This window comes from Poecilia latipinna, unplaced genomic scaffold (genome assembly GCF_001443285.1).
Source record: "Poecilia latipinna isolate Pla-1442-1.1 unplaced genomic scaffold, P_latipinna-1.0 Scaffold84, whole genome shotgun sequence".
Classification (NCBI taxonomy): Eukaryota; Metazoa; Chordata; class Actinopteri; order Cyprinodontiformes; family Poeciliidae; genus Poecilia; species Poecilia latipinna.
In genome coordinates, this window is record NW_015112700.1 from 110,588 (window position 1) to 127,001 (window position 16,414).

A 16,414-nucleotide genomic window follows, 5' to 3' on the forward strand; every position below is an offset into this window, starting at 1 on the left:
TGAAGATCATGATGTTAGCTGTTAGCAGGAAAGAATATCAGAATTTCTGACGTTCAGGGAACTTATATTTCTACACAGATGATCCTTTGTCTCCTAGATGTTGGAGCAAAACGGAAACAATTGAGTTACTTGTTTCTTCAGTAGTCAAAGCAGTGTTTTTGTACATTTTAACCAGTGGTCCTATTTAGGTTACATATTCACAGACTGCTGTGGGAGAACAAAGCACTTTTCAGTCATATACTGAGGTATGTTTGAATAACCTTTGTGTTTATTAAAACTCATATTGTTTTCTTATTTGGTTATGTCTGGTTTGTTGAAAACTAGCTATAAAGGATATTGCTGAGATTTTAATCTGAAAAAAAAAGAAGAAACTATTGAAATCAAAATTTAAATGGTAAACAACACAGGTGCAGATTTATGTGATTATTTCAGCAAGCAGTAAAAGCAATGTAGCTTTGGGAAAAGTGAATAATTTCAAGAGCAAGAAGCAAGTCAGTAATTCATAAATGCATGGACAAACTTTTCAGGCTGATGTGGCGTTTACCTTTACAATTGTGTTTCTTAAATTCTTGTTGAAAGATTTATGCATTGCTCAAAAATCTGTAGAAAAAAAAAGTAAATGTTTCAAAGTAAAACTGTCAAATATGTAGAAACTGGATTGGCTCGTAGACTGAGTTGAAAAAAAAAATAAAGTCTGATTTATAGATGAGATTTAAGTGGCTTAGCCAACAAAAATCAAGTACTTGTCAGAAAATGTGTTGTAAAATTGAGAATGAAGCAAACTTTCAAGCATATATAAACCAATTTATATTCATTCCAAAATATGACTTAACCCCTTTTTATACTTAAAATACTGATTTATTTTCCTATTTAAGGTGTAAATATATAAAAGCCTGAATTTGAATTGAAAGATCCAAATTGAGGATTTATTAGAATTCAACAGCTTCAGCAAATTTTTGAAATTTGACTTAATGATTATGTGCGTTTCCTTTAGCAATGTGTAACTGACAAAGTATAAAGTAAAACTTATCCATTTATTGCAATTCTCCACTTAGTTGGAAAACTAAAGAGGGCTGTTGTGGGGTGGAAGGGAAATACATTTACCACCGTTTTAAAAAAAATAAAAACCAGAGTTGTCTTTGAGTTTGGATCAAATCATGTTTATTAATGTGTTCAGCAAATCCCCACAGAAACAGTTTACAGGGGAACTTACAGATTTACAATCTTTCTTGACAGAAGTGCCAGCTTTAACCCCCATGGTTCAACACTGAGGACGCCTGCTGAGTCTCAGCACCAGGTAACTGCACACCGATTCCCCTCAACAGGTCTGCCACCGAGTCCTTCCAGCTCGCTGCCAACAAAGGAGGAAGAGGAGGAGGACTGGTGTTGTACTCCTCAATCTTTAAGTATGCAGCAACACAAATGAGGAGTATTAGCCTGTAAACACCCAGACATTCCAGCCATTTTTCCTTTCTTCTTGTCTAGACTGTTCACAGTTAAAGAGCCTTCATTTTTGGTGCCAATCCTTCATCCCGACTTCGAAAGCTAAAACAGCTGGATGCTTTCAGGTTTCAAAGAAAAACCGTCAACCGTTGGTGAAGAAAAGAAAAAAGAAAAATCAGGTCAGGCCCTCAGAGATGCTCTTACTACGTCCATGTTCAGGATTTGTCATACTGCTCAAATGCATTTGGTTCAGCAGTCATTGTACAATATAAATGCTAAAACTAATGACAGAAAAAACAAACATGTAACATCTCTTAAAGGAATAATGTGAAGCTCCTGTTCTCAGGCTTAAGTACGAGTGTGAGAACACCATCAGAATGATTTATCAGACTCAAAAGATCCAATTTACTCCGGGGAATTAAAAGGAGGGCTACCGAGGGAGCAGAAAAGACGAGGGCTGCATACGTAAACTGACAGAATTTGACTTTTATTTGAAGATTGTTGGCTTGCCTTGTGCTTCGGGGAGAAAGTTAGTGTCCACTGGAGAGCCATCAATAGGAATAATCTGCTATATTTCCAATATAATAATAATAAAACAAACAGCATGATTTTCAAATGACACCAGAATGATCGAGGATGAACTGCTTTTTTTTCCCCGCGTTTTCAAACTCTGCTTTTTTTTTTCTTTTGATTTTGCTTTGACCTGATACAGGTTAAGATGCAATTTACTGAATCTCTTACTGGTGGGTTTCAAAATCAAGGAGGTTAAAATTAACATTTAGCATTCGATCTACACTGGGTGAGCGTTTCTACTTATCACAGATCAGACTAAAGGGAGGAGAGCTTACACCCTTGCTCTTTCTTTGCCGTATGAAAACCATGCTTCCTCTGCGGAGTTAGGGTGGGGAGAAAGGGGCCGTGCAAGACTGAGAGTGGGGGTAGGCCGAGCGGGGAGGAGGCTGACGTCGGTGGATGGAGAAAGGTCTTGAAAACCGGACTGCTGATTCCACAGGAGGTGTGTAAAAGGCACGCCAGGGTTACTCCCAATCCCAGCCGACACACACACAAAGACGCCTTCATGCCCACACACACACTCGCTGAACACACACTCATTCACTCTTGTACACACACACCACCCGCAAACACACACACAGACACAGACACAAGCAGCACAGGCTCGAGCCCCGAGAGCACAGACGGAAGAGGAGAAAGCAGGAAGGAAGTTCTCGAAAGAAAAGAGCCGGGTCGGTCCGGGGGAAGGGGGTAGAGATGGAGCAGAGGGGTCCGGGGTCCGGTGCTGCAGCGGTGTCGAAACAGAAAAAAAATAAAAAAATAAAAATAAACCACAAACAAAGAAAAAAAAAAAAGGAAAAACAAAACAAAAAACTGGTGGAATGGATCATTTCTGGTTCTTCAGCTGGTTGGAGAGCCAGTCCAGGCCCTCGTAGAGACCGTCTCCGCTGGTGGCGCAGGTGGCCTGGATGTACCAGCTGCGCTGACGCAGAGCGTGTAGGCCCAGCTTGTCTGTGATCTCTGCAGCGTTCATGGCGTTGGGGAGATCCTGGAGGAAGGAATGCAGATGGTGATCTATAAGCTTCTCTGGCTTCTACTGCTGGAAAACTTTGTACATTTGAACCAATATCTATGTTTATTCTGATGAATTAATAACTCCTACTTAGTTTCTTTTAAATAATTTTATGACTACTCTAACCATCTGAGTCTAACAGTTTTCCAACTCGGTTCATGCAACTTGTATTTAAAGAGAATCTGAGATCAAACAATTTCATAATGCTTCTTTTTCAAAACGTTTGTGGCTTCAAATTCTGCAGCTGAGCGGAAAATACACTTATTTTCGAAGAACGTGTGGAATCACCTCATCTGATTGTCAAAGGAACATGAAAGCGCATCAGGGACTCTTACCTGTTTATTTGCAAAAACAAGCAGCACAGCGTCTCTCAGTTCGTCCTCAGCCAGCATTCTGGACAGCTCCTCCCTCGCCTCGTTCACCCTCTCCCTGTCGTTGCTGTCCACCACGAAAATAAGCCCTGCAGAAACGAGCAACGTCTATCTGAGAGGATATCAACCTTCTTGAAACTTTGCCAACACATTCTGGCTGCACCATATCAAAACAGTCATTTGCAATATAAATATCACATTCACCGATATTACGATGACAAAATGTTTATGATATATTGTGGGGAACCTCAACATATCTCTTTCGCATTTTCTCATTTATGACCAGACTGCACAGCCACTTCAAAGAGTTTGTTACATTAATAATTAACTTCAGTTTGGTTATAACTCCCTGGGATTTAATAACCAAAACTCATTTCAGGATAACACTGAGGAGCTTGAAATGCAAACATACCTACTGTGCTGCCAAGTAAAGCAATACTTGGGTGACAAATAAAGCAAATAACTCAAACCGATGATAAAATATTTAGATGAATCTGGAGAGAGCTCTCAGATCAGTAAATGACAAACATAACAGCAGCTGCATAACACTCGATTGTGCTCTTCAAAGTAGAAAAATGAAGCAAAATATATTTCACTAAAAGGTTCAAACTATAATCATTTAGATAAGTGTAGGAAAGCCTGAGCTGACCATTGCAGCACCTTGTATAAACATAGATACTTTCTGGAGTCACAAGAAAAGCAAAATGTCTAACAACTGTGGTAATTACATACAATTTGTTATTAATACGGTTATCCAACCCACTGCTTCACCTTTAACAGATAGAGGATACTGTTATGTCTGCGATCTGAGACAGTCATTTGATATGCGGCAGGTTCAGTTAAAGAGACGGAGCGTTCCAGCCTCAGGACTTACAGGCAGAACAGGGGAAGGTAACCCAGGTAACTGCCAACATTGTGCTTGCCCACTTTTAAATCTATAAATAGGAACAATTTAAATCACTCAGAGGTTTAAGGAATAAGAGCTTTGCAACTACTACCCAACAAATGAACTAACCCTTAGATAGAAATATTTCAAGCAGTCCATTGACCAGCGAGGACTAAAGTGATCCAACTCTCTTTAATCATGACTTTAACTTTCTGGTACATAAAAAAAAAATCTTCATCAAGATGCCAAACCTACATAAGTAATTTGTTGTTTTTTCTAGGAACACAACTAAACGGCAATCACCCTCTACAGTCCGTAGCATTTTCTGATGAATTAGATTTCAGGAAAGGGAGGAGTCAAACAATACATCCTTTCAGAATGGAACAATGGAGCATGAGTCACTGGTTCACTTGCTTTAAAATCATCTTCTATGCACCAACAAGGCCACCTATAGGCAGAAGTGAACACGGTCGGGATGAAGTCACTCCTCACCTTGAGTGTTCTGGAAGTAGTGGCGCCACAGCGGCCTGATTTTGTCCTGACCGCCCACATCCCACACCGTGAAGCTGATGTTCTTGTATTCTACCGTTTCAACGTTAAAACCTGCAGGAGGAAGAAAAAGCACTGATGAGTCACAGGCTGAAGGGTCTTTGAAAAAAGTCAAGGTCCTGAAAGTTGAGGATAAACTTGTTCCACATAAACCTCAAAATTCCACCTGCACGCAGTTTAACATTTCTGAAATGTAAATTACACAAATACTACCAGAGTCAGTAATAGTCTGACACAAGTCAAGGACTAAACAATTTTATCTAAAACCAGTGACCTTAAATGCAGAGACACTTATGTGATTTCAAACAAGAACTTGCATTATATTCAGATCTTTAAACTGGCACAAAAACTGTTAAAACATGCAAGACCTTTATTTTGTTACTTACAATTATATTATGATCCATAATCTAGGCACATCAAAAACATTTCATCTGTACAGCCAGGTAAAAAGAGATAAAAAAAAAAAATCCATACCAATAGTGGGAATGGTGGTGACTATCTCTCCGAGCTTCAGTTTATATAGGATTGTTGTTTTTCCAGCAGCATCAAGGCCAACCATTAAAATTCTCATCTCCTTTTTGCCGAACAGGCCCTTGAATAAGCTTGCAAATACATTCCCCATTTTGGCAAAGCTGAAAAAGCGGAGAGAAAAACCGTTAGGGGGTGAAACATCTTTAAGCACCGGATAACATCTTTAAGTGTACGGATAAGAGCAGGAATTAAGTAAAATGTAAAGGGTGCATTCTGTTCCACAAAGAGGAAATTATGGAAAAATAAGAGGAATGACTTAAAGTACTTCTGCTACAACAGAAACGACCAGCATGGGGAATCACATTTCTGGTTTCACCAAAATCTGTTTTCACAAATAACAGCAAAAAAACAAAACAAAACAAAAAAACCTAGTTTGATGAACTGGACACGTGTAAGATTTTTTTAGAGAACATACAAACAAGAAATGAACACTTCTTTGATTTTTATATATCTTTTCAATCAAAAACATTTCACTGCCATGAATACCAAATCCATACACAATGGGTAAGTATACCTTTGTTTAAGAATAGATAATGGAAGGAGGTACAGACAGAAACCTATTGTAACTTTAAAAAAAAATGTTACTGCAAATTTACTGATTGATAATCAGGTTCTACAGTCAAGCATCTAAAATAATCTCCCAGTTATGTCTGCATTTGGAAGACTCCCTCAAACAAAGTCACAAGAGTCAGCTGAATCACTACAGCACCAAGAAAAACAAAACAAAAGACGGAATTCAATGCAAAACTTTAATATTTAGAGCTGATAATAAAACGGCTTCTAGAAATCAAGAGAACTCAGCATAATTTATGTCGTTTTGGCAATACACCTCAAGATGTAATACAAAAATAAAAATAAAAAAAATAGAATACTGTCAACCTTTTACAGCCAAAAACTCATTAAAAACTTATGAAATGAGTCAAAATAAGTCTTCAAAAAATGCTCTGCAGAACCAAGAAGCTGGGTGTGCTGAAAGAAGCTTATCTATAAAAATTTATTAGAACCAGACAGAACCTATTCTCACACCTACTTAACATTTTGATCCAGTAGCACATTAAGGATGCGAGGATGAGGTTTAAGGAGTAAGGAAGCAAAGTTGCATCAGACTGTAGTCTTCTGAACATCACCCATGAGCAGGTTACTTAAGCTACAATAAAAGAAAAGTGATGAACATTTCATTTTTCTGTCCCCGATTCATCTTCATTTTAAGGAAAGATCTGATCTTTCCTAAGGCATACTGCAATGATGAACCTTTCAATTTCGGCCAAACAAACCACTTAAGTTTCCTTACAAACTTTTAAACTCTTCCATATACTTAAAACTTATGTTTTTAGGGACACATAAAACAAAAATCTAGTGATCTGACATCTCTGCACACTTGTCATTAGTCCCCTAAAAAATGTAATTGTTTTACGAACATACCTGTTCCTCAAGTGACTTACTGTGCTGTAAAATAAAGTGGAATTTTACTGAAAGAAAAGTCAACATAAGATCTGAAATAGCAAACGTTTAGACAAATGTTTTTCCCCCTGATTATCTTTGACCAATTTGTCGGCTTTTGTTCAAATCCACAGATAATCAACAATTCTACAATATTTCCTTACTCAATTGTTAAAGTCAGTTTATTTCACCGCTTTTTTTTATTATCTGAAGGTATATACAAATGCTTGTACCGAACTTCAGACAACAAAACGGGATCTGAGCAAAACTAAAACAGATTTTATAGGCCGCTACACTGATCCAGCTTTCGTTCACCCGGATAAGCTTAATAGCTAACGAGCTACTTGATAAGAAAGGCCTGTTCTAACTGGTAAACCTGGTATTAGTAACACGCATAATATTAAAATTTCTAGTTTTAGTTATTTGTTTATAGCTCGACCTCAAACTAAACAAACGTTTACGAGTGGCAGGATGGACAAGAATAAAAACACAGTTAAATCTAAAGTAAACGGAGTGTAGTTTTAGCCACGTTAGCTTCATCAAGGGCGGATGCTTTGGCTAGCCGCTAACTGGATTCGTTGACAATTTAAAACGTAGCGGATTTTGACACACGACAACACACAACGAAGGTTTACAACACTCACATAGTTTTAACAAACGTAGTTACAACCGAAGCCCAGTTCGGTAAAAGGAACCGCAGTGGCTGCTTTTAGCTCGGCCGTGACAGGAACTGCTGTCGCGCTAGCTGCCGTTAGCGAACTGCCGCGTCACTGCTCAGAGAACACCGTGACGTCACTCCAAACGCCGCTCAAATCGATCAGTTCGGACATTAAGACTTCTAACACAGAGATTGCAACATTAAAGTACAAAAATAAACGTCTTTTAGTCAGTTATTACCTTTACAGAGACGACAACCCGATCTTTGCGTTATCTTTCACTGTCACTCCAAAATGGCGTTTTGCGCAACCAGGGAGACACCGGCGTACTTCCCACTTTGAAGCCACGACCAATCGCAGCGCAAATAGTGTAACTGATAACCCGCCTTGGTTATCCAATGGTCCAATCAGGGCGGCGGCACATCCTTGTGCGCACAGTGTACAAAATGTCGAGGAAGTCATACCTATTTGGCAAGCTAATGTACCATAGAATACATAAAAGCACACATGCATACTTTATATTTTCTTTGTCCATATGCTTCCTAAATCCAAGATGTAATTCATATAAAATCAGCATTTTATAAAATATGGGCTAGTTTTAGGAGCGAGTTTTATAACAATAAAATCATGACTATGATTTCAGTGCATAAGAAATACCATTTTTTAAGAAAACACAAATGTGCCTTTTGGGTCAAAGAACATTTTTGAATCTGTTATGTGTAGCTGACATATTCACTTTACATTTAAAATAAAATAACCCCTAAGTGCACTCAATCCAGCTGGTTCTGAATAAGCATCTTGCCGGCGTCAATCAGTCAATCAGAAGTCAATCAGACTTTAGTCTGATTGACTTCTTGCTGAAAGCACTGGTACACAATGTTAGAACGTTTACTGGGTATAAGTTTTCTTTTAGATTTCTTAAAAAGAATTATATTAGACATTTTTAACAAGAAAATATTAAAGGGGTAAAATTGTCAGTAATCAAGCCTTTTTATTCTAAATTAGAAGTGAGTTCTAGTGGATATCTGAAGCTAGATGCATGTATAGGAAAAGAAATGTCCTTTCTGACCTGGAAGAACTTAATCAGAAAAAGTTACCATACAAGTCTAGCCTGGTCTTTAAGTACTAAAAACAACAACATAAAAACAAACTCTGGTGACCTAGTTCTTTTTTAAACACATACCTTATTTATTTATAATTAAAATGTCATGCATGTCTATGACAATTATTATTCTGTCAAAAGCAGGACTCAGCATTAGAACAGTGGATTGATTATATGTTACAACAATCTACCATACTTGGCCTAACGAGTCATTCCAGTTTTAGGACAGACACTCCTAAAGTTGATGATCTAATAGGCCACATTGCCAATTTGACGTTGTAACTTCCTGATGCTTATTACTGTGTTTGTAGTCATTCTGAAAGAGATTCTGTGAAAATCTGCAAATGGTTTTGACATTACAGCACCAGTACATAAAGTTCTGCATGTTTGCTTTTGAGGCTAAGAAACCTCTGGTGGAGAATACCTTTAGACAGTTAATATTTATCCTCAAGTCACAGAGTTTAAGTTGAACTCACACAATAACTGCCAATTTGACTAATAATACAGCAAATAAAAAAAAATAAAAAAAAAACATTAAAAAGGATCACAAGATGGAAAGTGTTGGCACGAATCACAGAGATAAAAAAAAAAATAGCTAAAAAACATCTGGTGTATTTGAAAGTCACAGAGGTCAGCTAAAGGTTGTTAAATGAACTCAAGATCACCAACAGTGGCAGGAATGAAAATAACAGCAACAACAATAACAAAAATCACCAAAGTGGTTTTAAATAACAACAAAACAAGAATAGTATACTAATAGCATACCGCCAGAAAGTTTCCGTACTTTTACAGATTGATGAAGACATAAAAAAAAACAAGAATTCCCTTTAATTTGTGATCAGAAAATTTACTTTAAACTCCCTTTAATTAAAGATGTAATATTTCAAACAAGGTGAAATTTTCCAAAATGGTATTTATGACCAAACATCAATCTTGGGTAAAGAACTGCTTTATATTTTCTGTATTTTCTTTTTCCATTGATAAATCAGCTAAAATACTGGATATCTTCATAACATCTTTAACCATGTTTAGTATAAGCGTAATAGTATTCCAGTACTATTACGCTTACTATGGAAGAAGCTGCTTTGGTAAATCAGTTAGTCATAATTTTAAATAAGTTAAGTTTGGAATAATATCTGAGCAATTGTTTTCTCATGATGTAAATATCTTCTTAAAAATTAAGTCATGTTCTGTTCATCTAAAATCTAAATCTCACTGTGCTCAATGGTAACACTCTTCCATTTCAGGTTTTAAATCCTGATAATATCACGGAAACCATGTGACAAGCCACATGATCACATGTGAAACACTTCCTGACACGTAAGAGATCGAAAGCTTTGCTTGTTTATTAGAGCTGTAAACATTTACAATGTGCTATATGCGCAGATGTCTGGGCAAACATTTAAAGCATTGGTCAAGTGTAAGAACGCATCTGAACAAAGCAATGACTCGGAAACGCGGCAAAAAGCAATATTTCACTTTTACAGATAGAAGCATCGCAGAAAAAAAAGTGCATTTTCCTCACGTCTTAAAGCCTCAAGAAAAACGCTGATAAAATTCATGATCTAAATCCTAAAACTTGGGTTTGACCAGCAAAGAGAACTCGCAGAGCAGCTGAGAACTAGTTTTGTTTCCAGTTGTAAACCTGACGGGAATGAAAAAAAAAAAAAAAAGAAGGTAAGGAGCTAAAGCAAGAAAATAATCTAAACAAACAACCAAGGTGTCAACTGTTCCCCTATTTGTTCACAGTTTACAGACACTTTGACTGGAAAAATGACATTTGTGCAGCTATGTAAATAGTCAGTTGTGTGGCTGCACAAACGAGGGCAAGGCAATAATCTATAAGTTAGAATATTTACTGCTGAATAATAGAAACACATTTAAAAAATAATAATACTGCATATTAGGAACACCAACAGTAGGTGGGAAATTCTCAGACAAACATACTTGTACAGATATAAAATTTCTAAATTAATGTGTTCTATAATATATCTACGGTTTTCAAAAGGTCTTTAGTTGGACGTTGCCTTAGCTTTTTTTTTGAAACTGCAAACGTCCTGGATTTTTAGCACGACAGACAGACGCAAAACAAAGTGAGCAGCAGTACTGCTGGTGAGAGAGGTCACAGGTGAAAACGAATCAGAGTTCGCAAACGGATTAGAGGAAACAATGTGTTTGAAACGCCCATCTTAAACCAACTCTGAAAGACATCAAATGTAAGGCACAAAATCATTTGTTTCATTTAAAGAGCCAAAGGCATCAGCTACAGATAATCACAACTGGACATTGAGGCCTGGGAACACAAAGCCTGGTCTGGTGAATATCTGCTGAGTGTGCAGAAAGGTGTTTGAACAGCGAGAATCCTCCGTGGGCCTCGTTGCCTTGTGGCAACAAGCCAGTCCTGCTGCAGCAGGACGTTGTAAGGAAAGTCTTTTGTTCCAACAGTGCAAATATATTTTTTCTGTTTACTAGCCACACTCCTCCTGGAGTTTTCCCATCATCATATTCCCACAGCACGGTGTCATCATAAAGCTTATGAGAGTTTCATCGCATGTCAGCCACCTCCGCACATTGTGAAGATCAGAATGAAGAAGTTCAGAGGTCCCAGGTCACAACAATGTGACACTCCTTCAAGTTCTGAGCGTTTTGAGTTCTTGTGCTTTTTGTTTTTTCTCTCTCCCTCTCTTTTTTGCAACAAAATTAGCTTAACTGACTACTAAATGTCAGTTTCATTCTCTGAGCTCCAGCTTGCCGTCTTGGACTCTCCAGCTCCAGCGCTGACATCTGTCAGGAGCAGGAACGCAGCGGAACCACGATCCCGATTCACTGATCTCTTCCTCGAAGGACACCGTCTTTCTGTCCAGAGTCTCCAAAGTGAAGGTTTTCGCTGAGATCTGAGAGACACATGGGAGGATTTGTGAGGATCGAGGACAAGCTGAGGTGTCAACAGCTCAACAACCTGGAAACATGAACTGTACTCTAAGAGCATCTTCCAGTTGGACGCAAAAATAATTAAGCCCCATTTCTTGGAAGAATTTGAAACTGTTCAGGTATTAGCAATAAATAAATGACGATTTCATTCAAATTAAACAATAAATCCTCCTTTAATTGGCAACCGCTTTCTTAAAATTATACAACCCCCTGAATAAAATTGAACACACATCGTTATGTTGATGTTTCATTCCATGCAAGAAAGATGTTTCAGTCAATAAGAGAGATCATAAGCACTCGACAGACTGCAAAAGACGTACAGTCAGACTTGCTGGCAGCATACTGAGCTTTCAAATTTTCACACTACAAGACAGATATTAAATTCTGAAGGCCGCCATGACAAACGTCCAAGATTTGCACCACTTCTGACCCAAATGCACAAGAATAATCAGGTCCAATCTGATCATATCTAAATGAATAAGCCAGAGACTCTCATATGAACATACGCTGAGAGGATGTTGAACCTCTCAGCATATGTTCATACCTGAAACAGCAGGTTCATACCTGATCGCTGATTCCTATGGCAACATGACCCACTTTGACTTTCCGCCGTTCTTTGATCCTAAAACACTTCCCTTGAAGGTCCTCTATCCAAATGTCAACACCTGGAATTTGTCAGTTTGTTTTATTTATTTATTTTTAATTCAACCAACCAGTTCAATAGTGTGCAAATATAGCGCAAGACTTTTACAGTGAAGTTACCCTCAAAGCATCGTGGCGATATTTGATCGGCTGAAGGTATCCACACCAACTGTCCACCGGAGTGACTGTTGCAGGAAGAAAACACTCCAGAACTGAGGTCATCAGATGAATGCTCTGAGTCCTTAAATATACAAAGATATTCTTAAAAATTGCCTTAGTGGCGACTTCTTCGTCGTCCGCTATAAGTATGACTTTGTGCACCTCATCTATGTGCGACGTGTCCGAGCAGCTGAAGCAAGACGGAGGTTCATCTCGAGGTTCTGGGGATGGAGTCTGGACTGTGGTCCCTACAGGAACATCTGAAAAGAACATTTTACAGTGAAAAGAACATTTTACAGTGAGGAGTTAAGAGTTAAAACCAGGAGTTATTCTTTATCTTTCTTAGCGAAGACAGGGTTAGATATTATGACTGAATACAGTAAATATGTCTTTTATTTTTATAACTAATTTAGACTCTGAAGTAGTAAAAACATCCCATTCAGCACTTGAAAAAGTAATATGGTTATATAACAACATAACATTGGAAAACATTGTTAAACTGAGTTGTTGTTTTACACATGATCTCAACCTACATTGTTTCATCAAGAACAGCTGTGGGGTGTCAAATTCAATTTAGAAAACCAGTTTTGAATAATCTGTCCAATGAGAATATACTTTTTTTAACTATACTCCCATCCGAATACTATATTACAGACATAAAACTTTCAACATTGCTGTCACTGTTTGGGATGCTTTCTTTGGCCAAATATCTGCTCAAGAAGTCAAATGTTTTGCCATTTTTGACAAATTATTAACAGATGCTTCTATGCTCACCATCTCTGAGATATTCCAGCTCCTCTTCTGAACCCCATGGAGCTTCATCTGCCTGCAGGCCTCTCCGCAGCAAAGGGAAAAGGCCTCTGAGCGTACGTAGATACTCAGTGGAGCCAGAGGAATCCCACTCTTCATCCTCCTCCTCCCAGTCTCCCTCATAGTCCTTATCGACTCTCAGCCACTTCTCCTGAATGCACTCCTCTTCCACAGCCATGTATATGTCCACCTCTGACTCAGAGCCGGTCTCCAACTCCTCGTCGTAATCATCTTGCAGGGACTTCGGATGGGAGTTCCACTCCCCTGTTCTGAGATCTGTCTCTGCGATGTCACCTGTCCTGTCAGCCGTGTCCTCGTCCACTGCTACTGTCCTCCAAGGGCTCACCCAAAACACAGCTGGGTCTGAGGAAATGGCTTGGGATGATGATGATGATGATGAGGAGGAGGAGGATGATGATGATGGTTCTTTGGGGAAAAAGAGTCTGTCTTCCCATTGGCCATGATGCAACTTCTCACAAGCGGCTTTGATGGAGGAAGAGCTCAAACCTCCAACTGTATGTAAAAAATATCGCTATGAAGTTAAGGTTGCTTTCAACCAGTTACTGATCTGATTACTTGAACATTTAATGTTACTAACCAAAACATAGTATAGGTTTAACATTACCAAATGCTAAGTAGCCAGTTTACAAATAAAAGGTAAAAACTAAGAGTAGAATGGGTAAGCGCTACAACCTAACTAATCCCAAACTATCACATAGACAATGATTAAAGCTAACAGCTACTTTGGATCAAGCTAACCGTTTCCCAGAATAAAACCAAAATTTACTATCAATTCAGATACCTGCAACTTTGAGTTAACAGGCACCCAGAACAGCTACTCAGAGTTAAGATATTTTTCTCAGAATCAATCTCACAGTGACTCAATCAACTACTCCAAGTCGAGCTAACAGTCAAAGTCAAACTTTGATAGAATCCCATCTGTCATAAAGTTACAATGTAACGTGTGAACCTGCTCTGAGGGCTTTGGTAGCTTTTCTCCTGAGGCCCTTAGCTGACGCTCGTCTGTCTGGGTCCTTCCGAAGCCCAGCCCTAAACACGTTGGCTGTGAAGTTGTTACAGTTGGACGGCACCTCCCACAAAGGTGGAGGCTCGTTGACAATCTGTGACAAAAACGCAACAAGAACCACGATTATTGATTTTCGTCTACGTTTGTCCAGTCCAGTTTGAAAGTAACACTAAAGAAGACATTCTGACCTGGAGACACAGAGGATGGGAATAGTAGCGTGTCCACGGCTGGCACCCATTGAGCATATGCAGCAGCATACAACAGCTGCTCCACACATCTGCCTTGGAGCACACTTGATCTCCTCGAGCCACCTCCGGGGCCATGTGAGTCTCTGTGCCAGCAAAGGCTGCTCCTGCAAATACAAAAACAACAACAATAACAGCAAAAAAAAAAAAAAAAAAAACTAAAATTGTATTTCATAATGAATATTTATCGATTTAGTGTGAATTTATACTGCCATACATTTCTTTGACACTGCATTGGCTCCAAAATAAAATATGTTTGACTTTTTTTTTCCTATTGCACATGAAAATAGCATGACCTGCACACTGACTTATAATGAAATATTAAATATATTTCACCAACACAATAAGGGAACAAGGTTTATTTATTTATTCTTTTGGTTGAGGTTTGCTCCAAATGTTTGTAGTAAACTTAGGAAAGGGGTAACTCCCTGACCCAAAAAACCCAGTCATTTTTCAGGTGAAACAATTTCTAAAATGTGTTCAGACAAGTTCATATTTTCTGTTTCTTTTTTCTGATTGACACCACTGTAGTGAAAGTAAAACGTACTGAGAGGAAGTTGCTTTGGGTGTGTTTCCACTGCAGAACCCATGGCTAAACCAGGCAAAAGACACTAAAACCACCACAGGAAATAGCCAAAAATTAGCCAAAAAACAGAGAGAAAGGTAGGATGTTTTGGAAACTCCCTCAACTGAAGTTGGAGCTTTATATATTTGATGTGTGATGATTATTATTCTTGATCATTTGTTTATGGCATTTGACTAAAAGTAATGTCGGTTGCTTGTTTCACAGTTGGCATGTGGAAATGTACAACATAATTGTAATCATAAAATTGCACAAAACGTAGCTGCAAATTGAGATAAGATATCGAAATAGCACGACTTTCTGCAGAATTCTGCAAAATGTGATAATATTTGAAAAGTATGTATAGTAAATTGAAAGTCACCATTGTTCCGACTCTTTCTTTCAATAATTTATTGTTTGTGCGAGCAGTGCTCTAGTCTAGACCACTTCAGCAATGCAAATTTGCGTCTCAGCTTTCTGCAGACGTTTCAGCGTCAGCTCACCTCTAAATGCTTTAGTGCTCCGTCTGTTGTCATCCAACATCTCTGAGAGACCAAAGTCACAGAGGAACGTGTCTCTGCAGTCTGCAGACAGCAGCACATTGTCAGCTGGAATAAAATCAACACACGGGATTCAGTGTGGCAGCCCGTTTACATTAGGCACTCTTTGTGAAACATAGGCTCAGGAGCAGGAGGCTGTCAGTGACGGTCAGAGTAATGGGTACACGGAGGTTTCCTGCTGCTGCAGAAGCGACATTTCAAGTCATAATCTTCTGAAATAAATCACAAACTTGTGGTTTCACTTTATCCGTTATCATCTTCAACTACACCGTGAAAGTGGAAACGGTGAAATCCTCTCAGGAGGGATTACTAGGAGAGGTGTCTACCAGCTTTATTGTTGACAACCTTCAGACTCTTATCACCACAGAAAGTGAAGCATCACTGGTCACATGACAAATATAACATGCTATTGTTATATGTCGTTTTCAGAAATGACAGTTTGGACTATGCTGATACTGATTCCTTGCGTTGATCCTTCCTAAAGCCATCGCTGAAAAATGATGAACCGCTCTTACTAATGCCAAGATGTATTCACCCCATCAGGATTTTTGATTTCCAATTCATCTCGTGATTTTAAAACAAATAAAAATACATCAAAACCTTCAGCCGCATCAAAAACGAAGAAAACTACGTTACAAACAATAGATTCTTGGCTGTTTTGGGATTTTTGCTCAAGACGAAGGAAATCTCCACAAGTCAGCCCTATTTAGTTGTTGAGTTTTCTGTTTATATTTTCAAAATATTGATCTATAAAGACAAGTTATTCTGGATTTGTTTCTGTGAGATGAAGACTAACTCAAACTAAATTAGATACAGAGCTTTTACCTCTGGATGTAAGATCTGAACGCTGGCAATGATACAGTGGTTAAAAAAAAAATTAATAATAATAATTATATATATATATATATATATATA

The 16,414-nt window shown here is 38.3% G+C and overlaps 2 protein-coding genes across 4 annotated transcripts in view; both read right to left on the reverse strand.

Annotated features, from left to right (window-relative positions):
* Positions 1-2,709: 2,709 nt before the first annotated feature.
* Positions 2,710-7,810, reverse strand: LOC106938816 (ADP-ribosylation factor 1). Of its 2 annotated transcripts, XM_015021005.1 has the most exons (6): positions 7,703-7,791; positions 7,450-7,575; positions 5,309-5,466; positions 4,778-4,888; positions 3,364-3,488; positions 2,710-3,004 (listed from the first exon to the last, which is right to left on the reverse strand). In XM_015021005.1, the coding sequence occupies exons 3-6, from the start codon at positions 5,454-5,456 to the stop codon at positions 2,843-2,845; spliced, it is 546 nt and encodes a 181-aa protein (XP_014876491.1). In that variant the 5' UTR covers positions 5,457-5,466; positions 7,450-7,575; positions 7,703-7,791; the 3' UTR covers positions 2,710-2,842. The 2 variants fall into 2 exon arrangements, with proteins under 2 accessions (XP_014876491.1, XP_014876485.1); XM_015020999.1 differs by lacking the exon at positions 7,450-7,575 and having other exon boundaries at positions 7,703-7,810.
* A 2,081-nt stretch (positions 7,811-9,891) lies between these two features.
* Positions 9,892-16,414, reverse strand: part of LOC106938787 (mitogen-activated protein kinase kinase kinase 14) — a 15,223-nt gene continuing 8,700 nt past the window's right edge. Inside the window, exons 8-15 of one of the 2 annotated variants that reach the window (XM_015020956.1) lie at positions 15,443-15,523; positions 14,321-14,484; positions 14,076-14,226; positions 13,070-13,618; positions 12,458-12,555; positions 12,257-12,377; positions 12,059-12,159; positions 9,892-11,457 (exon numbers count right to left, since the gene is read on the reverse strand). In XM_015020956.1, the coding sequence (XP_014876442.1) occupies positions 11,293-11,457; positions 12,059-12,159; positions 12,257-12,377; positions 12,458-12,555; positions 13,070-13,618; positions 14,076-14,226; positions 14,321-14,484; positions 15,443-15,523 (1,430 nt within the window). In that variant the 3' untranslated portion in view covers positions 9,892-11,292. Of the gene's footprint in view, positions 11,458-12,058; positions 12,160-12,256; positions 12,378-12,457; positions 12,556-13,069; positions 13,619-14,075; positions 14,227-14,320; positions 14,485-15,442; positions 15,548-16,414 lie in introns of both variants that reach the window. The other variant, XM_015020948.1, reaches the window with a different exon arrangement.

What these genes read in the sequence shown, in the direction of transcription:
- LOC106938816 (XM_015020999.1), bottom strand. Translation starts at nt 5,456, where the DNA reads ATGGGGAATGTATTTGCAAGCTTATTCAAGGGCCTGTTCGGCAAAAAG. An exon ending in CACCACCATTCCCACTATTG is followed by an intron (nt 4,889 to 5,308) that starts GTATGGATTTTT and finishes TTCCTCCTGCAG; the next exon opens with GTTTTAACGTTGAAACGGTA. An exon ending in CTACTTCCAGAACACTCAAG is followed by an intron (nt 3,489 to 4,777) that starts GTGAGGAGTGAC and finishes TCGTTTCTGCAG; the next exon opens with GGCTTATTTTCGTGGTGGAC.